At 45.2% G+C, this 23,257-nt stretch overlaps 1 protein-coding gene across 4 annotated transcripts in view; it reads left to right on the top strand.

The window, feature by feature from the left end:
* Window positions 1–560: 560 nt before the first annotated feature.
* Window positions 561–23,257, top strand: part of RREB1 (ras responsive element binding protein 1) — a 93,550-nt gene continuing 70,853 nt past the window's right edge. For 2 of the 4 annotated variants that reach the window (XM_069730702.1, XM_069730699.1), the window contains exon 1: window positions 561–798. In XM_069730702.1, the coding sequence (XP_069586803.1) occupies window positions 751–798 (48 nt within the window). In that variant the 5' untranslated portion in view covers window positions 561–750. Of the gene's footprint in view, window positions 799–1,012; window positions 1,314–17,666; window positions 17,730–23,257 lie in introns of those variants that run through there. The other 2 variants (XM_069730700.1, XM_069730701.1) reach the window with 2 other exon arrangements.

Genomic DNA, 23,257 nt, shown 5'->3' with positions numbered 1-23,257 from the left:
CCTTCACGGCTTGGCTGTGGTCTCCTGTGCTGGATGCTCAGTCAGTGAAAGTGTGCCATGCAGTGTAAACTTATGGGATAACCTTCTGTACCGTGTAATGAGGCACCTGGGAGCAATTTGTGCCCCTGCAGTGAGGCAGGTGTGCTCCATCTCTTGGAAGGAGCACTAGAAATACTTATGGAAACTTCAGAAGGGGCCTGTCCCAGGCATCTCCAGCAGGAGCTGGGCCAGGATGCTACTTTGTAGCAACAGTGAGCTGGGAGAAGCAGGCAGCTCAGTAACATGTCCCCAGGAGATGGAACACGTGATGGCTTCTTTATCAGGGAGGGAGGGTGTGAGGGCTCCTGTGGGGGGAAGCAGGGAGCTGCTAACCTGCTCTACCTGCCTCCCCAGGTTCCTCCCTCCACCATCCTTCATAGAGGTCAGCTGCTGCTCTATTAGCCACTGGCTGCTGTGGAGGAGCAAGTGTGGAGGAAGGAGAGATAACATGAGCCCTGCTGTGAACTTTGCACATCCACCCAGTATTCTGTCCCCTCCCGCGGTGCTGCAGGCTCTCCGCCCTCCTGTACCTCACCTGCCCGGGGCACCTCCATAGCTGGCAGCTGAGTGACAGCAGCACCGTGGGCATCGTCCCGTGTCACTGGCTTTGTGTCAGTCCAATATGACCTTTGTAGTGGTGACATTTTACACAGAAAGGATCAATGACAGCTGCTCACATATCCATGTCCTGCCAGGGACTGTCTTCTACCTATGTGTTTCTATCATGGATGCCAATGTACCCAGCTTAGCAATCCACAGGTAAGACGATGGGCATCTTATTAATGCCCCATATCAGGATCTAACGAACAAGGGCAAAGTTAAAAGAAAAAAAAAACTTTTTAGAAGTTGTGTGACCCAATGTTCGAGGAGATGATGTTGCTTTTTTCCCCTCCCCTCCCCCATCTCCTCCTCTCTCCTCTGTCTCTCCGCCCTTCTGACTCTCCTTCCCCTTCCTTGTTAAAGTCTTTCTACCAACCAGCTTTGAGCAGCAACAGCAGCAGCACCAAGAGCAGCATTTTGCCTGCAGGACCTGATGCTCATCCATATTAAACTGGCTGAGCTCAGGAATCCGGCCAGATCATCTCCTCCTAGAGCAAAGTTTATTTTTAACTAGGTCCTGGATGGTGCTCTGCTCTGGGGCTTCTCCTAGCAAGGACTACCAAACTTTCCCAGCACCAGACAACTTGTCTTTCTCCTTCCTTTTTTAATTATTTTGTATCTTGTGAGTGACCCCCATGGCATCCAGCGTATGAGATGAAGACAGCCCTGGTGAGGTGAGTCCTGAGAAAGTTTTCCGAAAGTTGTGCTGGCATCTTGGAGACTGGGCAGAGATGGGGAAGTCTGTCTCTCCCCTCCCTGTCCTTGTGTGTGTTTGCTGCATCCTCCATGTATCTTTCGCCTGCCTGTGTGAGAGGAGGGGGCAGCTCGGTGGCCTTGACTAACTTTCCAGCCATGGCATAGCCTCCTGTAGTAATGGCCCCCAGTGTTACATAGCATCTGTTCCGTGTGCTGGGCATGGAGTGTGGATCGGGGAGGAATCACACGTAGCGGTGATCGTCATCATGAGAGTACAGGAAGGAGCCTGGCATCAAAGTACAGCTGGGGGGATGTGGTGCTGCCATATAGAAGACGTCTCCTGTTAACTTTCTCACCTCCATACTCCTCCTCCAGCAGCCATCACTGGATGCTCCTCGCTGCGCCACTCATCCCTGCCCCGAGCTCAGCCAGCCGGGAAAGGTGCGGACAAGTTTTAGGAAAGTTAGTAAAGTTTTAGTTTGGGCTCGTGCGTCCCCGCCGAGGCTCTGAGGAGACTGCGACCGTACGGTTGCTAAGAGGCGGCGGGGTGTTATCCCCGGGCCGGGCCCTCTCCGGAGATGATGGGGATGGACGCCCGGGAGCTTACGGCAAGGCGCAAACTGGTTCTACAATGTGCTAATAAGTGTAAAAGTTGTCAGAGGTTCTTGTGTTTCCTCTTCCTCCTCGTGCACTGCCAGCGAACGTCCTTGAGATGGTGTCACACTGTGCGTGTGTGTACTGGGTGGACTGGGTGCACACTGTGTATACTGGGTGCACACTGTGGGTATGGTGCCAGACAGCGATGCCTGCGCACTCTCTGCCCCACAGTTCGGCATCCTTGATGAGTTAGAGGAGGAGGAGGAGAGCAGCGTTTCTCCTGTCTCAGCAGATCTGTCCTCCCCTGCTCCTTACTGGTTAGGAGATAGAAGGAGCCCAGATCCGGATGAGCAGTTCACATTCCATTACGAAATTCTACACGGCTTAAGAGCCAGCACAGCAGCACCAACATACATAGCCGGCACTAACTTAGGGGAGGGCAGTGTATCTGATGGAGGGTACTCACTCTCCTCACTCGGATTAACCCCTGGATGGCTGGCCTGGCTCATGCCAGGCTCTTCTTCCTCCGTCTTTGTGTGTGGCATGTAAGGATTTAGCATCACACATCGTGTGTAACTTTGTTTGTGAGTTTGTTGGGTGTTTATAGATTTTTGTATGTTATAAAAGTTGTAAACATCCAGCACCAAATGTATCCATCCCCTCCACACAGACTGTGTCCGGTTCATCCCCTACACCTACGCGTAGGCCGGGTCCGCTCCATCCCGTACGCGCAGGCCGGGTCCGCTCCATCCCGTACGCGCAGGCCGGGTCCGCTCCATCCCCTACACGCAGGACGGGTCCGCTCCATCCCCTACACCAGTGGTCCCCAACCTTTCTGACCTTGAGAGCCACATTCAGCTTAGAGAGAGGGTGGCGAGCCACATCCAGCTCCCACCCCCTTCAAAGTAGTGTCAACCAAAGCCCCCATTACAGGCATAATGATAACCAAAGATTTTCCACAGAAATCACTCCAGAGCAGTACACTGAGATCCAGGGGTTCCCACAATACCCCCATTCAGTATTCTACCAACACACTGTGACATCCAGCTTTGAGCACCTCCTCTAACAGGTTGTACAAACCTCCAGCGTACCATACCTAAAACATCTCTAAACCCCTAAGACCAGTAAATGTACATCCATATCTGCAATTCTGTGCGGTGCTACTCACAGAATTCACCATTTTGAGATGTGGTCTTCATACCTGTTTGCTAGACCTGGACCTAATGCATCAAGCTGGCAGACAGCCCCGAGCCACAATTCATGGGGCCGCAAGCCACATGTGGCTCCCGAGCTACAGGTTGGGGAGCCCTGCCCTACACGTTGGTCGGGTCCACTCCATCCCCTACGCGCAGGCCAGGTCCGCTCCATCCCGTACGCGCAGGCCAGGTCTGCCCATCCCGTACGCGCAGGCCTGGTCCGCTCCATCCCCTACGCGTAGGCCGGGTCCGCTCCATCCCCTACGCGTAGGCCGGGTCCGCTCCATCCCCTACACGTAGGCCGGGTCCGCTCCATCCCCTACACGTAGGCCGGGTCCGCTCCATCCCGTACACGCAGGCCAGGTCTGTCTACTAAAGTCTTTGTGCCAATCTCTTTTTTTTTTTTGTTTGGTAGCAGTAAACTTCCACCTGGTCTATCCAGTTTTACACTTTTTTTTGTCTAGAGCCATTTTATAAATGCCCTCAGTTGCACAAAGTGTTCATATCCACAGACATGTACAATGTCTCTGGTGGAATAGTATGTGCCACGACTAAGTTAGTCGTTTGCTGTCAGTGAAGAGAAGCACATCCATCATGTCTCCAGGACTACTCACCTTGCTAACATCCCTTGCAGGGGGCAGATACTCCTCCCTTGTAGATTTTTGTGCTTGAGTTGCACTCATCTCATCAGTCTGGATTACATTGTAGTTGTGCAACCTACTATCTTTGCATGTGTGTGTGCAAGTTACAGTCAGATGGTCTGCAGTTTGCATGTAACCCTTCGTTTGCCAGATCCCATTTGCTGCATGTGTTTAGCTAGTACCTGTTGCATCTGCTTTTGGTAAATGGATCCAGGGTAAGGAGAAGCTTCCCTTGTTCTAGTTCCTAATAAAACTCACAAGATGGTTTTCTACAACTATTTACATGATAGTCCAAGGCTGCCTACATATGTAAAATAAGTCTTGGCCCGTCCCATTGTCTTAGCTGGTGCCTGTTCGGCTATGGATTTCTTTTGAGTTTCTAAACTGTTTCCCTGCAGTGAATACGTTTCTTTTTTTGTTTGTTGTTTTTTCATTTGTTGAAGGCATTCTGGGCGTGTAGAGGATGCTTCCATGTTCTCAGATTAACCTGCATGTGTTGTACTTTCTGCACTGACTCAGTTCTGCACAATTGTGACAATTTTACTGAAAGAAGTCAACTAGTAGTGACTAGGAGTCCAATATGTCAGTGTAGCCCTACTCAGGTCAGGTCCATAAACTTCTCACTTAACTTTGCTGATTTTTTATTTTTATCATGAATTGGCCACATCCAAGCAAAATTAAGGGTTCAGATCCTGGAAAAAAAGGAACTTTAAAAAAAGGCAAGTTAAAGTACTTTTAGATGTTGGTATTCATTATCCCTTTTAAAAGAAGGTGGTGCTCTGAAGGTCATAGGATAAGTGTTGCTAAGCAGCTAAACAGAAGGGAGCTAAAATTAACCCTCGTATCTTTGGAAAAGCCAAGATGCATTTTTTTTTTGTTGCAAAAGTCTTTAGTTTGTTAAATATGAATTGACTTGTGTCCATAGGTGAATAACCATACTGGTTTTATAGAATGATGTGCTGACATATGGTATGGGTGGTGGTGAAAATGTATGTGGGGCACCAGACATCCTAGTACCATACATAGTAATTGTGCATTTATTAGGTTTTACTCTAGTAGCATCACAATAGCTGATCAAGTAAAATAAGAACAAAGTCTATCTTATCTTCATTTACTGTACAGTGAAGAGCTATCTATTCTCCCCTGGAAGCAGCCATTCAATGGCATTGCTGATAGGAACCTAGAGAAATATCTCTCTTGTGATCACCGCTTTTCATCACCCATGTCCTCTCCTGAGGACTCTCAGTAACATTTCCATAATCATGTGTGTTTTAACAAGATTTAGGCATTGCAGTAGTGGCTTAAAGATGCTGTGATGGTGGACAAGGCCAAGTTTTCTGTTAGGATGCTAATTCAGTGGACATGGACTAATCATCTCAGATGTTAGCTTCCAGTGGTGGTACTTGTATGGTCTACATGGTCCTTGTATGGGAGACCTAAACCAGCATTGCGGGAGTTAAGCACCATCACACATTCTGTACTTGCAGATTGCTGAAATGAAGACTTTGCCCACCAGGTTTATTACCTGGCAGTCTAGAGACAAAAAAGTCAAATGAATCATTGTTCTAACATGTTGTTAAGGGTGGGACATTTCCCTTATCCTGTTATCTGCAAGCAGGTAAAGGATGTACCTTGGAGGTGAGTGGTGAATAGTTTTCATGAAATGTCTTCTGTAACCTCATCTTAGATCATTTTAGTTTCTGTTCTGTTACAGACGTTTTGGAACAGTTTTTTTTTTGTCCTGTTCGACTGGGAAAGATGTTGGAAAATGGAATAAGTGCAAATATAGAACACATTCTGGAATAGTGAGGTCCATACTGAATGTCGCGTCAGTACATCTGATGGTCTTTAATGAAGAGCTTGTTACAAAGTTCCATTACAATATACAGTATATGTAACCCAATAGGTTATACAGCTCGTATTCATTATGTAGCACAGTGGCCAGCGCCCCTGCATGGTGTTCCCTTCTTCCTTCATGCAGGGATGTCGGCTTACTCACCGCCCTGACCCCACAGCATGGTTCCCCAGCGTGCATCTGCCTCCTCTTGGTGTGCACACCACAGTTCCCAACAGCGCTCCCCTGCTCTTAAAGGGGCAGCGTGCTCATATAGTAAATGCCCTCCGCTTATTGCTGAGAGGACTTTAGAATAATTAGTACACCTGCAAGATGGCTCCCAGCCAAATGCTTGTAGTCATCCTGTATAAAGACTCCCTCTCCCTTAGAGAGTTGCCAAGCAACGAGTTTAGCCATTAGGTAGTTGGTTGTTCTACCAGAGCAGTTGTGAGGCCCCCTGGTCCCAATACGGCGAGTGTCCTGAACCCAAATCCCTGGTCCTGGTGCGGCCAGGGTCTGAATATTGTCCCCTGTTCCTGTTGCGGCCAGTCCTGAATCCGAAGTCCCTTGGTCCTGGTGCAGCCAGTGTCCTGTTCCCAAAGTCCCCTGGTCCCAGTATGGCCAGTGACCGAGCATTGTTCTCTGGTCCTTGTGTGGCCAGTCAATAACCCTAATCAGTGTCAGCGAACCTGACCTCTGGGGTCAGCAGCTGCAGTACCGGAATCTGCCTAGGAGTGGAACAGAGGGCTACCTGCAGCCCAGTCTATGTCCTCCATGAGGATCTCCAGTGAACACCCGGTATCTTCTTAGCTGCATCCCTTCCCAGGCAGGCCTGGCCCTGTGGCACAGTGGGTCCACAAATCCATATGCGCCACCGTTGGGAGTAGCACATTACATTTTCATGGACATAGGAAGTTGGGCTAAGCATCCTAGTTTCAAGGGAAAATGATGATTGCTTTTATTTTGTAGCAATATAGGGAAAATGATGATTTCTGAGAATGATTGATTGCCACATTTACTTGTGAAACTTCATTCATGTAGGATGAAGTGTAAGATGTCCTGTTCTGGATAACAGTTCTTAAAGGTTACATGAAGGTGACCTCTGCATGCTTCCTTTCCTATAAATATGACTCTATGCATCATATTCCTAACAGTATGATTATCTATTGTGTCGATAATTGTCAATGTGTTGGCACCAATTAGAGCAAATATATATTTGTTATAATCTATTCCATTAATAACCTGGGATGAACCTAAGGCGACGAGGAGGTAAACTTGGCTTCTTAAGATTCAGGCTAATTGGTTATGGCTTTATCAACGCTAATAATCTGATGTGGAGGGATAAGGGATGGAAGGGGGGCAGCAGCAGATGTGATGTAATTGGGGATTAACAACTGACAATTCTGGAGAGCTCCACAGTTTTGGTAATGGCAATTTTCAGTTGCGTTGCCTCATGGACCTGTTTCTCGTACCTATTGCTATATCTCCATTAGGGCGAATTCTCACGCCGCAGATTTTGTTGCAGAATTTTTTCACGACTGAGAGTCATTCATCATTTGATCAGGGATGGTTCACGTGGCTGGGACAGTTGCAGAACATTCCACATCAAAATCCCTAGCAAATGCGCAACGTGTGCACGTACCCATTATTAGGCTTTAAGATGTGCTCTGACTCCGTTTAGCAAGGATCACGTATGGAGAAGGCGGATTTTGCTTTGTGAGCTTACAATCCATAAGAAAACGTATTTTCATTGGCAGTTTAGAAACATTCCAGAGTAGATTGTTTTCACTGGAGCCTGTTAGCAATTCTGCATTAAACAAAGGTAGATTTCAGTGAAAAGGTGCTTCAGACAAAAGCAGTGGGTTACGGGTGGAGACTGTTTGCTCAGTGTGATTCAAACAAGAGAAGCTGTGAGAGCCCAAAAGCCTCAGTCCATTTCTGCAACCAGGTATTTCCAGGACTCACCTGCAGACTATCATGGCCTTGCAGCTGATAGGGGTGGAGTCGATCTATTCAAGCCCCCCACAGGCAGTGTTACTCTTTGGCATATGAGATCAAGTTTTGAAGAGGCGAACGTCTTTTTACTTTTCCTGCTGCTTTTGTTTGCGCTTTTTGAAAAGTCTATTGAATTCATTGAAAGTAGATGTTAAGTATATGTTGAAACATTGTATACACATAGAATAAAACCTCACACCATCAGGGTAAGGGCATGATGATTGAACGGGTGTCTGCTTGTGAACAAGGTGATGCTCATCTCACATTTTAAGATGGAGACAACTTACTGGATCTGCGTCAGGAACAGATGTCCACCCTGTCTGAAACCATCTTGCAAGATTAGCTGTAGACAGGGCACTAGGCAGCATCCTCTCCAAGCTGCTGTTAACCACATGGTAACGTTTAGGAACCTTTTGGTTTCCATAGCAAACAGAGCAGCTGAAACAGAGCGCCTGGTGGATTTACCTGCTCCGCTCGTTGCCAAGGCTAATGATGCAATGAATTAGGAGCCTCTTTTGTTAAGTAAATTACCGTAAGTTTATGCCTGAGATGCTCCTACTACAGGTGCTATGAGCAGGGACGGACTTTAAGCCAGCAAACAAAATGCATGTTGCAAAAAATTTTTGGGGATGTAAGATATAAAAGGGCACGTACAAATGTCTAAAAAATGACATGTTTAATAAGAAGGAAACTAGTATTATTGGAAAATCACAACTCCTAGTAGTTCTATTGGCTTGTAGTTCAGTATTCGTATAGATTAGAAAAACACTGGATTTATTTAATCTTTTAATCCCAAAAGTTATATTTATAGTTATAGCTATATATCATTTTTCTGATTAGCACATTGGTAAGGTCTCTATATAGATTTCCTTACTGAATATCTAAAATCTATAGGACTAGAGTATTACAAGACGTGGATTTTGTCTGCACAGGTCTATTTAATAGTGATGAGCGAATATACTCGTTACTCGAGATTTCTCGAGCACGCTCGGGGGTCCTCCGAGTATTTTTTAGTGCTCGGAGATTTAGTTTTTCTTGCCGCAGCCGAATGATTTACATCTGTTAGCAGCATAAGTACATGTGGGGATTCCCTAGCAACCAGGCAACCCCCACATGTACTTATGCTGCTAACAGATGTAAATCATTCAGCTGCAGCAATAAAAACTAAATCTCCGAGCACTAAAAAATACTCGGAGGACACCCGAGCGTGCTCGGAAAATCTCAAGTAACGATTATATTCGCTCATCACTACTATTTAACCTACATTAGGATAGTAAGAAAAGTTTTTTGATGGTAGTATTAAAGCGAACCTGCCTGGCGCTGGCACTTAGAGCACCACTGCCAGGAGAAAATTAACTTTTTTCCTCCCGGTGTGGGTTCAGTCACCATTCTGTGTTTAAAGAGCGGCGGCTGTAACTGAAATCCTGGCACTGACTGACAGCAGGCTCTTATGCTGAGCTGCTGTCAGTCCGTGCCGGGGGCACAGTTACAGCTACCGCTCTCTATACACAGAGCGGTGACTGAATCGCCTTGTGCCGGTGACTGAAACCCGAACACTACAAGGAGGAATAAAGTTGATTTCCTCCCAGCAGCGGTGTTCCAAGTGCTGGCTCTGGGCAGGTTCAGAATGGTATTAACCTGCAGATGAACCGCATATCTGCAGGTTAATAACGTTTCTTCATGTGAGGAGGTTCCCATAAGAATAGCTGTTAGTTAAATACAGAAGATCGGTCACTGAATTCTTTAATTTAAAGTAAGTTATTCCCCTTCCCCGGTAATAAAGCTATAAATTTCTCGGTCTCCCATGACAGCACTACGGAGAGAGGGGATCCGCCCTTCAGGGACAGGAAACCTACAGATAAAAGGGCGGTACCTCTCCCTCGCATCAGTTGGTTTCCTGTCCCTGAACAGGGAACCTCTTTCCGGTGGTACCTGTATGAAGACCGATGGACCGGGACCGGGCGGTCGAGTACCGGCAGCGAGGAGGCTCCTGCCGCGGCTTGTCCGGCTCCCGAAGCCGCCACCGCTGGAACCGAGGGGTTCTTCAGGGTGAGCGGAGGGAGAACGCCGCCGACTCTGAGAGAGGAAGGGGCGCTGGATCACCCGGAGCTTCTGTGCCGACAAGCGCACGCTCCGGGTGTACTAAGATGGCCGCCGCTCCGGAAATGCGGCAGGACTTCCGGGTCATCGCCGCGCGCATGCGCGGTAGCTTCTCTTCTCCCTGGACGTGACGCAGGACCGGAAGTGCGGGGGAACGCCGGAGGTGGCGCCAAATACAAATAGGGAGATGGTGCACACACAGTTGTCGCACCATCTCCCTGTAAATCATGGAGGACAGCGATCCACAGGAGCTGCAGCCTAGGCAGCAGCACCACAAGAAGACAGACCCTAAGAGCGCTAGGAGTGGGTCTAGCAGCCGTTCTACACAGCGCAGCAGGTCTGCTGCGAAGACTAGTTCACCTCCTCGGGAACCTTCCATTCCAGACCCAGGGCCCCCTCCAGAACCGGTACCTGCCTGCACGTCCGAATGGTGAGTGATCTTCGTGAATGTATATATTATAATAGGGCTCCCTCTTCTCCCTTAAAGGGACTCTGTCACCTGAATTTGGCGGGACTGGTTTTGGGTCATATGGGCGGAGTTTTCGGGTGTTTGATTCACCCTTTCCTTCCTGCTGGCTGCATGCTGGCCGCAATATTGGATTGAAGTTCATTCTCTGTCCTCCGTGGTACACACCTGCGCAAAGTAATCTTACCTTGTGCAGACGTGTACTATGGAGGACAGAGAATGAACTTCAATCCAATATTGTGGCCAGCATGCAGCCAGCAGGTAAGGAAAGGGTGAATCAAACACCCGAAAACTCCGCCCATATGACCCAAAACTGGTCCTGCCAAATTCAGGTGACAGGTTCCCTTTAATAGGGAAAGAAGAAGCTGGAGAAAAGGAAAAACAAATCCTGCCCCATCTGTGACAAAGCTTTACCAGTAGCCTGGGACAAAAAGCTATGTAAATCCTGTATCCAGCGTGTGCTATGTGAGGAGACTCCCGACTTTGCATCAGAGCTAAAAAATATTATTAGATCTGAGGTTCAGAATGCTGTATCTTCCTCCAAAAAAGGAAAAGATAAAGTAAAGGAAACAGTACAATCCCACTCTGTCCGATCCTCATCTGATGACGCAGATTCGGACGACTCTGACTCCTCCCTATCCTCCTCCGAGGAAGATTCAGGCCGATATTGTTTTCCTCTCGAGGAAGTGGATGCCTTAGTAAGAGCTGTTAGGGCTACTATGGGGGTGGAGGAGCCTAAACCTGACAAAACAGCCCAAGATGTTATGTTTGGTGGCTTGGGACAAAAAAAATGGAAAACCTTTCCTTTAAATCCCAATGTCCAATCCCTAATTAAAAAAGAATGGGAAAAACCTGATAGGAGAAACTCTTCAGTACCCTCGCTTAAAAGAAAGTATCCCTTCGAAGATGACGCATCCACTTCCTGGGATAAGGCACCAAAGTTGGATGTAGCGGTGGCAAAAGCCTCGAAAAAATTTGCGCTCCCGTTCGAGGACATGGGTACCCTCAGAGACCCTTTAGATAAAAAAAGCAGACACATTTCTTAAAGGGGCATGGGAGTCGGCTGGGGGTAGCTTGAGGCCTACTGTTGCGGCTACCTGCACCTCCAGATCTCTGATGGTATGGATCGATCAATTAGAGAGTCAAATTAGAGACGGGCTACCCAGGAATAAATTACTGGATTCTATCCCTGCAATCAGAGCAGCAGCAGCATTCCTGGCGGACTCCTCGGCAGACTCTGTACGGTTAACATCTAAGGCCGCTGCTCTCTCCAATGCAGCCAGAAGAACCTTATGGCTCAAAAGCTGGCCTGGGGATCTCCAGACAAAGCTTAAGCTATGTTCTATTCCGTGTGAAGGAAATTTTCTGTTTGGAGAGACCCTGGATGACATTCTCCAAAAAGCAGGAGACAAAAAGAAAGGGTTTCCAAATTTGGGCCCAGCCCCATTCAGGCAGTCCTTTCGGAATCGGAGATTTTTCCACCGCAGACCCCCCATGGAGCAGAATAAATGGGAAGAAGGCAGGAGAAGGGATAGAGGTTACCTCTTTGGCAACACCTCTCGTGACAAAAAACCCGCCAAATGACATTGTGCCTACGGTAGGGGGAAGACTCACATCTTTCCTTCCCGCTTGGGAGAAAATATCCAACAACACCTGGATTCTAAACATCATACAGTACGGTCTAAAAATAGATTTTATTTCTTTTCCTCCCCTGAAGTACATAGAAACGAAAATAAGATCTTCCGTGGCAGAACAAGCAGCTTTAGAGAAAGAAATCATTTCCCTACTGCAAAAATCTGTAATTCAAGAAATCCCTCCTCAGGAAGTAGGAGAAGGGTTTTTCTCCCCTCTTTTTTTAGTACCAAAACCCGACGGGTCCTTTCGGACCATTATAAATCTAAAAAACCTGAACAAATACGTAAAAAATTACAAATTCAAAATGGAAACAATAAAGTCCACCATAAAAATCCTGTTTCCGAATTGCTACATGGTCGTGATAGACCTAACCGATGCATATTATCATGTGCCCATCCACAATCAGTCTCAAAAATTCCTGAGATTGGCAGTTTCCATAAAAGGTCAATTAAGATTTTTTCAGTACAGAGCTCTTCCGTTCGGAATCTCTATAGCCCCTCGAATATTCACGAAGGTAATAGCGGAAATGATGGCCCACATAAGGGAACAAAATATATTAATAGTCCCTTACCTAGACGACTTTCTCATCGTAAGCAACTCGGCCCAAAGTTGCAAAGAACAGAGGGACCGGGTAATGACTATCTTGACGGACTTGGGGTGGCTCATAAACTTAAAAAAATCAAAGTTGGAACCCTGTCAAGTACAGGAGTTCCTAGGTCTGACATTAGACTCCCGAGTCCAAGAATGTCGGCTTCCAAACCCCAAAAAAGACAGCATATTAGCTATGATAACGCGAACTTTTCACCATCCTTCCATGACTCTAAGGAGAGCAATGTCGCTACTAGGCTCTCTGTCCTCATGCCTACCAGCGATATCCTTCGCACAGTTCCACACAAGAGAACTTCAGTGGCACGTACTCGAATGGCAGTCAATACTAAAGGACAACTTGGAAGGTCAAATCACCCTGAATTCCTCAGTTATTCATTCCCTTCGTTGGTGGGGGGAAACCCAAAACTTATCAAAGGGAGTTCCTTGGGTGACACAAATATCCCGGGTGATAACAACCGATGCGAGTCCCACAGGGTGGGGGGCTCACATGGGGGACAGAGTTGCTCAGGGAACCTGGTCAGTCCAGGAACTATCAGCATCCTCAAACCAAAAAGAACTTTGGGCAGTACTTCAAGCTCTTCTTTCTTTTCTGACCCATATTCGGGGACATCATGTCCGAATCTTTTCGGACAACAAAGTGACTGTAGCGTATATAAACCACCAGGGAGGAACAAGGTCTCGGGCACTCATGAGTTCTTCAGCCAAAATTTTCAACCTAGCGGAAGAAAATCTACTATCCCTCTCTGCGCTACACATTCAGGGTTCAAACAACGAGAGAGCAGATTACCTGAGTCGGTCTCAGTTAAAACAAGGCGAATGGTCTCTAAACCAATCCATCTACGATCAGATCACAAAAATGTGGGGAGCACCGACAATAGATCTATTCGCCAATCACAAAAACAAAAAAGTGAACAAATTCTGCTCACTGAACCCGGTAGGGAATCCACAGGCTCTAGATGCCTTTATGATTCCGTGGACCCAAAAATTAACGTATGCCTTTCCTCCAACTATTCTGATCCCGGCAGTCATTCGGAAAGTCAGAGAGGACAAAACGAAAATGATCCTCATAGCCCCGTTGTGGCCAAAAAGGACGTGGTTCTCCTGGCTGAGGATGCTTTCGGTCTCGGACCCATGGGTCCTGCCGAATATACCAGACCTTCTACATCAAGGGCCGATCTTCCACCCACAGGAATCGAACTTACATTTGACAGCCTGGTTTTTGAACGGAGACTATTAAAAGAAAGAGGTTTCTCGGATAATTTAGTTACCACGTTATTAAAAAGTAGAAAACCCATCACTACTAGAATATATGGGAAAACATGGAAAAAATTTCTGTCCGTCTCCAAAGTAAAAGTCCAAGATGGGCCCTCAATTCCTAAAATACTGGAGTTCCTACAAAAAGGTCTGGAACAGGGGTTGTCGGTTAGTACTCTTAAAGTACAAATAGCAGCTTTAGGAGCACTCTATAACCATAATATTGCGGCCAACCCATGGATAATTAGATTTGTTAAGGCGGTGACAAGATCAAAGCCATTAGTCGCTCAGAAAGTGCCCTCATGGGACTTAAATTTAGTCCTCTCGGCGTTAACGGGTCCTCCATTCGAACCCATAGAGATGATTTCCATTAAAACTCTATCACTTAAAACCATTCTCTTGGTAGCGTTAACATCCGCACGCAGAATAAGTGACATTCAAGCCTTATCCTCTAATCCACCCTTCACCAAAATATTAGATGATAGAGTCACTCTTAGACCCGACCCGGCCTATTTGCCAAAAGTGGCATCAAAATTCCATAGGTCACAAGAAGTCTCCCTGCCATCCTTTTGTCCAAACCCAAAAAATGAGAAAGAGCAGAACTTCCATAATCTAGACGTCAGAAGGTGCCTAATCCAATATTTAGATTCCACGAGAGAGTATAGGAAGGAAGGCTCTCTGTTTGTCTGTTTTCAGGGTCCCAGAAAAGGATTCCGGGCATCCAAGGGTACTTTGGCGAGGTGGATAAAGGAGGCGATAGTCCTGGCATATTCATCCTCGGGGAATGAGATCCCAGATGGTATAAGAGCACATTCCACAAGAGCAGTAGCTACCTCATGGGCTGAGAGGTCAGAGGTATCAATAGAGCAAATCTGTAAAGCGGCCACCTGGTCATCACCATCGACCTTTTTTAGACACTATAGATTAAATCTAGCCTCTGTGTCTGACTTAACCTTCGGACGAAGGGTTCTCGAGGCGGTGGTCCCTCCCTAAGCTTAGTCTCTGCAATTCTCTCCGTAGTGCTGTCATGGGAGACCGAGAAAGTCGTAGTTACTCACCGATAACGGTGTTTCTCGGAGCCCATGACAGCACTCGCTTATTCCCTCCCATCACGTGTGCGGTGAGCACCTTTAATTACATATAATTTATATACTGTATATAGTTTGAGTATAGGCACGGGGTTCCTCTTTTAAGAAATGTTGTAATATGATTTTTTCTCTGTTGTAAACTAACCTGGAGGTCCTCCGATGCTCTGTAAACCAACTGATGCGAGGGAGAGGTACCGCCCTTTTATCTGTAGGTTTCCTGTCCCTGAAGGGCGGATCCCCTCTCTCCGTAGTGCTGTCATGGGCTCCGAGAAACACCGTTATCGGTGAGTAACTACGACTTTTTCCCTTCAGCTACTTGGGTGTATATCCAAGAACGTCTCTGTGGGTATTTGGTTATTCTACGCTATACACCCAATTGGCTAAAGGGAAAATTTGCATCTTTATTAGTGAGGGGCGTAACTTTGGAATAGAGGGCCACAGAGTAATAATGCAGTAATAATAGTAAAATCATTACAGAATCAGTGCAACAATGACAATTTGAGTATTTAGTTTAAATGATATATATGTATATGTGACGGGTCCTCTTTAATTCCACAAAAGCTCACTCCATAGTTTTCCCCATAAACATAGATGTTTATTTCAGAAGGTAGACAGGAGAAAGCTGATGACATATGCCTCTGGCAGTGGCTAATTTCCCTGCAATTTATAGGAATAATTCCTCTTTACATCTAACATGCCCAATCCTTTTTTTTCATGGAATCTGCTTGTGTAGAATTGTAAAAGTGTAAACTTAATGATTTGATAGGGGTCCGACCGCTGGAACCCACACTGATCGGCAGAATGATGCATGTATATATCCCCAGTAGAATGAAGCAGCAATGCGCAATCCCTGAGAGAATGAATGGGTCAGCAGTTGAGCATACTCATTGCTACTTCATTAACTGGGATAAAAAGGTCTCATTCTGCCGTTTGGTGGGGATTCCACCGCAGCGACCCACACCAATCAATAAGTTATCACTGGGCAAGCTTTTTAATAAGTTTGGGAATATTATGGATAGTGTATATAAAAAGTTAATAGGTTTGGCCTATAAATGCTCCTCGGTGAGACATTTTTCACTATTGGGTTCAATGTTGTGCTCAAAACTTTTAATACAGTGTCAATATACATTTTGTTTTATCATAAATTCAGCTGAGAATCGTTCTTTCTGGTCAGTTTAGAACAATCTCCATCGTTATCTATACCTTAATGCATATTTGGTTATTTTGTTGGTCATTTTCTTTGTTGATCCCATATTTCAAATTCTAACATCTGAGTTTGTGGCGTAACTGGCTCCAGTTATCCCGCTAATGAAGGACCCTTGATAGCATCTCCTGCTGATGGCTGACTAAAGATATTTACTTGACCACAGTCTCCCCTAAGCTAGGCTTTCCCTGACTCTGCTTGTTTAGGGCTTGGCCTGGAATAAGAAACAAAAATCACCCTCCCACTAGTGCTAGTCTCTTATCTGGAGCCTTATCTGCTTAGCTGGTTATTAGCCTGTGGCTGGCTGAGCATCTGTAGTCCTGTTGTTCTCCTGGTCCAGGTGCCTGTACTTTTGTGTTCTCCGCTCCTGATTCACCGTAAGGATGATACTGCTAATTTCTCTTCTCAAATATTTAACTAGAACATTAACCTTTGAGACCTTCTTTTATTTTTCTTTTGAGCAGTCCCATCTTGCTTCCACACAAGTTACATTTTCTTGAAGAGGATGTTGGCTAGTAGCTAATGGCCTGGACCGCATGTCTTGCTTCCTGTTTGGGAACTCATTTCCCTCTAGGAGGACTTTTCCTTCAGAACGTTTGATAACTCGATCCCTCTGTTTATGTCTTTTGCATATGGTTCTTTTACTTTTTATAACCAGTCCATCTTTACATGTCTTTGTTTATAATATTCATAATAGTTTATGATATGACTTAGTTTTTAGCTTGTTTGTTCTACAATCCCGGCATGTGTTGAGGCTGATGAACACCCGCGGGGACTTATTCGAAGACACTCGGTTTGTGCCCGAGTATGCTCCGATAATACTTTATCCAAGCATGTTCACTCATCACTAATCTATTATCTTTCTTTAGTGGCGTCTGTTGAAATTGACGTTTTTTTTGGTCAGTTTCAAAAGACGTCAATCAGTCTTGGGATACTTGATTAAAAGGTTGTGGTACCTTTCTTTGGCTTCTGGCTTAGAGGGGGTTAAGGTACTGCCAGTAAAAGGTGTAGGGGGTGTTATTTTTGTTAGCGCTTTCACTCCTACTCTTTGCAGCCTAGTCCAGGCCCCTCCAGGAGCAAATCAGATAAATCCCTTCACAGGATGGTAACAAGATGCTGGAAAGGTAACTTATACATCAGTGCCAGATTTCAAAACTGAATCATCGCCAGAACACACACTTTCTCATGTGCGGCTCCTGAAACTCAACCAGGTGGCATGCCGTCCAACTCTGTAATGCGCCCAGGTTTTGTTCGAGAACTTAAAAACAAGGATTCTGATGGGTGTTGGTTCATCATTTCATCATCTGATCCTGGGAAGGGAGGATGTTGTGTGTTCCAAGTAGTGTGTGTCTGAGTGAGATCTGCCTGTAATTGTTGGTCAGCGTGGAAAGTATTTCTTTAGGATATTTGTGGGAAAAGCTGAGATATTTTGGTGTTTTCTGATGTATTAGAAATAGACACTTTCTAACATCTGCAAGGAGAATCTTAATTATAAATTATTCTGACCCAGAACATATTATTTATTTTTAATTTTTATTTTTGTTATGTGATGGGTGGAATATCTTATTCTATCCCTACATTATCTGGATGTGTATTTACTCTAGAGATGGGAATATAAGTGGGACTGAGATTATATGGCAATATATATTGTATAAATGATGTGGACAACATCAAGTAGTTTGATGCAGCTAATAGATACTAATGAATTGCAGAAACCTAGAGTGACCCCTGTGGTGGCTGGGACAGAGAACTGGCATTCACCGATGGAAAACCAGGTATTACAAGGGCTATAGTTTTCTTCTTTACCCTCCCTCTCTACCTTCAATTTCTGCTCTCTCCAAACATGAAAAAAACAGTGATAAGATAATGTTCATGCGGATAATCAGCATTTCAAAGACATCCAAACAATAGATCTTGGTTGATTAGCATCTTTATTGTGGTAAACTGATGGAACCAGTGTGCTGTGGTGATGCTAGTAATCCAAGTCAGACAACTCAGAGACTGATTAACAAGACTTGGCCAACATAACTGAATGAACAATAGGCAATGCCACCTTTGGCACTACTGATCTTCAATTGTAGCCAACTTTGAGAAAGACTTGTGATAAAAGTGCAAATTCTAAAAGCTTACAAAAAATAAGTCACCTGGTGATGGTGTTAGGTACCACCTAAGGGCACCGTCACACTATACGATTTACCTACGATCACGACCAGCGATACGACCTGGCCGTGATCGTTGGTAAGTCGTAGTGTGGTCGCTGGAGAGCTGTCACACAGACAGCTCTCCAGCGACCAACGATGCCGAGGTCCCCGGGTAACCAGGGTAAACATCGGGTTACTAAGCGCAGGACCGCGCTTAGTAACCCGATGTTTACCCTGGTTACCAGCGTAAAAAAACAAACAAACAGTACATACTTACATTCCGGTGTCTGTCTCTTGCCGTCTGCTTCCCGCACTCACTGACTGCCGGCCGTAAAGTGAAAGCACAGCGGTGACGTCACCGCTGTGCTCTGCTTTCACTTTACGGCCGGCAGTCAGTGAGTGCGGGAAGCAGACGGCAAGGGACCTGACGGAATGTAAGTATGTACTGTTTGGTTTTTTTTACGCTGGTATCCAGGGTAAACATCGGGTTACTAAGCGCAGTCCTGCGCTTAGTAACCCAATGTTTACCCTGGTTACAAGCGAACGCATTGCTAGATCGGTGTCACACACACCGATCTAGCGATGACAGCGGGAGATCCAGCGACGAAAGAAAGTTCCAAACGATCTGCTACGACGTACGATTCTCAGCAGGATCCCTGATCGCTGCTGCGTGTCAGACACCGCGATATCGTATGGCTATCGCTGGAACGTCACGAATCGTACCGTTGTACAAAAGTGCCACTGTGTGACGGTACCCTAAGCTTTAAGTGACTGTCAGACAAACAATTGTTCTGCCAACCATTCAGCCAGTAGCTATCCCCCTCCCTACCGACTGCCCTATACACGAGAGCTCAGCCGGACGAGCGATCCTGTGTTCTATAAAAGAGGATGGATATCTACTAGAGGAAAAGAGTCGGCAGTCCAAGATCAGATATGTTATCTCACCTGACATACCGTATCTCAAAAAGAAAGGGTAGCGGGCACCACACAGTATTTAGGGATCAACCAAGTATGTGTGTATATATATAAAAGATATGCTCACAATTGGGGTCAACCTCAAAAAATATACAGAGTTTATTATTTTCAATACAAAAACACAGCAAGGCAAGACATACTTGTTAAAAACATTTAAAATCACACATTCCCCCCCCAGGTAAGTAAAGAGTGTACTGACAAAGCACTTTACAATAGACAATCTGCCCAGACTAAGGTATATAAGAAGGAACGCTCAAACCCCCTGCCTGTCTGCTGCCAGTTATATAAAATAACCCTCTGATGAAATACTCATATCCTAAATATAGGGGCATTAACATAAACATATTTACCAGACATGCTGCACAGGAGTCAGGTCCATAAAATGGAAAAAGACATCCCAAGAAAACCTGAGGTCACTTATCAAACCTGATAGTCCGGACACCTAATACACGTAGATGGTCAGATGAAGATACAACGACCAAAAATAGAGTGCTGACCATGGGGGGGAAAAGAAAACAAAGCCCTATGCGTATCGACGCTCTCAGAGCGTCTTCATATGGGGAAATACAAACAGCACCATCCCGCCCTGCTTTATATACACATACACAATCAAATCAAGCAATCCTCACCTGCAGGCATGCAGCAGCACCCAGCTTCCATGGTGTATGTCAGGGGTGTCAAACTGCATTCCTCGAGGGCCTCAAACCATGCGTGTTTTCAAGATCTCCTTAGCATTGCACAAGGTGCTGGAATCATTCTCTGCAGGGTGATTAAATTATCACCTTTGCAATGCAAGGAAATCCTGAAAACATGACCTGTTTGCAGCCCTCGAGGAATGCAGTTTGACACCCCTGGTGTATGTGACACAGTGGACTACTTCCGGATCAGCGAGTTCACAGGCTCGCACCTGCGCTGTGACAATAATTTGCGCAGATGCGGCGGCTGTAAGTGTGGACATATTGAGAATGGAGAAACAATGCAGTATGATGATATGCGCATGCGCAAATATTTACTGAGGCACTGGGACCGCATAACAATGTATACAGCCTCTTCCTATTACTCTTGGTAATGAAAATCACCTATAGAAGTGTGGTGGCAAGGGAACAAGCCATCACATAGAGAGGGTCCCTAAAAAAAATAAAAATAAATAAGTAAATAAAAATAAAAAAAACACAGAGGAACATATAATATCAGCCCAATAGTTTTTAGTGTTACAATTACCACTCTATAAAGATGAGGATATGCGCATGCGTAGAGGTCTACTAAAGCACTGAGACTGCGGGAAAGTGCACACAGTCTCTCCTTATACCTATTCAACATTATCAATAGAACTCACCCATAGAAATGCGGCGACTACAATAGTACAGAGTACTCGGTGAGGGAGCAAACCTTAATATAGTGTTTTTGTATTGAAAATAATAAACTTTGTATATTTTTTTGAGGTTGATCCCTATTGTGTGCATATCTTTTCTTGTTTGGTTTATATCTCACCTGATGTGTCGGAGGAGAGTTGAGGTCCTCAATACATATTGTCTAATGTCCTCCACACACATTAGACTACTGTCGGCTAAACCCACCAATATCAATAGGTTTAGTTGACTGTCTTAGGCCGGCGTCACACTCAGCGTATAAAAATACGGTCCGTAATTTACGGCCGTAATACGCAGAAAAGTCCCCAAAATAGTGGTCCGTATCTCCTCCGTAGGCAGGGTGTGTCAGCGTATTTTGCGTATGGCATCCTCCATATGTAATCCGTATGGCATCCGTACTGCGTGATTTCCTCGCAGGCTTGCAAAACCGACATACGCACATACAATGGATCCATGTTCTCCAAAAATCATAACAATATATATATATAATAGTCAGTGAGACACATATATGTATATATATTAATATTTCATCCAGCGCTAGATAGCTTAAAAGCCGGTAATTCAATTGCCGGCTTTTGCTATCTCCTTCCTAAACCCCGACATGATATGAGACATGGTTTACATACAGTAAACCATGTCATATCCCCATTTTTTTTGCATATTCCACACTACTAATGTTAGTAGTGTGTATGTGCAAAATTTGGGCGCTCTAGCTATTAAATTAAATTAAAGGGTTAAATGGCCACCAGAGTAGTAAAGCCAGTGACTGAGGGCAGATATTAATAGCCTGGAGAGGGTCCATGGTTATTGGCCCCCCCCTGGCTAAAAACATCTGCCCCCAGCCACCCCAGAAAAGGCACATCTGGAAGATGCACCTATTCTGGCACTTGGCCACTCTCTTCCCATTCCCTTGTAGCAGTGGGATATGGGGTAATGAAGGGTTAATGTCGCCTTGCTATTGTAAGGTGACATTAAGCCAGATTAATAATGGAGAAGCGTCAATTATGACACCTATCCATTATTAATCCAATAGTCTGATATGGTTAAAAAAAACACAAACACATTATTACAAAGTCTTTTAATGAAATAAAAACACAGGTTGTTGGAATATTTTATTATCCTGGTAATCCACCTGAAGACCCTCGCTCTGTAACAAAGGAAAAATAAAAAAACAACAATATCTCATACCTTTCGATGATCTGTCACGTCCCACGATGTAAATCCATCTGAAGGGGTTAATTTTTTTTTACAGGCAGGAGCTCTGCTATAATGCAGCTGTGCTCCTGCCTGTAAAACCCCAGCTAATGAATGTAAAGTAGGTCAATGACCTGTAGTTACCTTCATTCGCGGTGATGCGCCCTCTGCTGGATGGCCCTCGAGCGTAGGAAAAGAATCTGAAAAGTTCCCAGGCTCGAGTTCATATGAGGACAACCAGCAGAGGGCGCATCACGGCAATTGAATTACCGGCTTTTAAGCTATCTAGCTGGATGAAATATTAATATATATATACATATGTGTCTCAATGAGATATATATATATATATATATATATATATATATATATATACCTATTCTATGTGTACACATTTATTCTACCTATTCTATTGTAAGCTGTCAGTGTGATTTTACTGTACACCGCACTGAATTGCCGGCTTTTCTCTCTAACACCACTGCGTATTTCTCGCAAGTCACACTGCTGGTCCGTGTGTAATCCGTATTTTTCTGGCCCCCATAGACTTTCATTGGCGTATTTTTTGCGCAATACGGTGACAAACGCAGCACGCTGCGATTTTCTACGGCCGTAGAAGACCGTATAATACGGATCAGTAAAATACGGCTGATAGGAGCTGGGGCATAGATAAGCATTGTACCGTATGCAATCCGTATTTTCAGCACCTCTCTTACGTCCGTAAAACACGGTAGTGTGACGCCGGCCTTAATGTGTATTAGGGTGCTGGTTGATTTTGGACTGCTGATAACATGTTTCTCCAGGAGATAAGCTAATGGCCGACCTGTCAGACGATGACTTTCTCATGGATCAGAGTTGTACACTATAGAGAGAGGATAACTACCAGACTTGGTACAACCGCTTTAAGTTTACTTTCATACTAGCGTCGGCCCGACGTACCGACGCAAACTTAAAAAAAAATGAACAACGGGGGCAGCGGATGCAGTTTTACAACGCATCCGCTGCCCCATTGTATAGTCTGGGGAGGAGGGGGCGGAGTTCCTGCCGTGTATGCGCTGTCGGAAATGGCGGACACGACGCACAAAAAAAGTTACATGCAACGTTTTTTGCGCCGACGGTCCGCCAAAACACGATGCATCCATTGCAGAACGGATGCGACGTGTGGCCATACGTCGCATTGCGTCGCTAATGCAAGTCTATGGAGAAAAAAACGCATCCTGCAAGCACATTTGCAGGATGCGTTTTTTTCTCCAAAACGACGCATTGCGACGTACAGCAAACAACGCTAGTGTGAAAGTAGCCTACGAAGCCAGTTTAGATCTTTTGCTACCAAGACCATAAAGACTTCCTTAGGAAATGACCCAAAGTTGCGCTTCAACAGTATGGGCTTTATTCAGACATCAGCGATTTTTCTTGTATGAGAAAAAACTATATCTGAATTTTACATTTTTTTTTTTTCTAAATCTTCTGTGAAAATCAGACTACACTGATGGCATCCGAGTGCTGTTTGATTTTTTTTTTTTTTTTTTTTTTTCACCCATAGATTTTCATTGGCAATTATGGTCAGAGAAGCTGATCACTAATGAACAATTCTCCATGTTTTTGTGCAGAAAAAAAAATCAAACGTGA

The sequence above is a fragment of the Ranitomeya imitator genome, chromosome 6 (genome assembly GCF_032444005.1).
Source record: "Ranitomeya imitator isolate aRanImi1 chromosome 6, aRanImi1.pri, whole genome shotgun sequence".
Lineage (NCBI taxonomy): Eukaryota > Metazoa > Chordata > Amphibia > Anura > Dendrobatidae > Ranitomeya > Ranitomeya imitator.
This window is presented reverse-complemented; position numbering and strand designations above follow the sequence as displayed.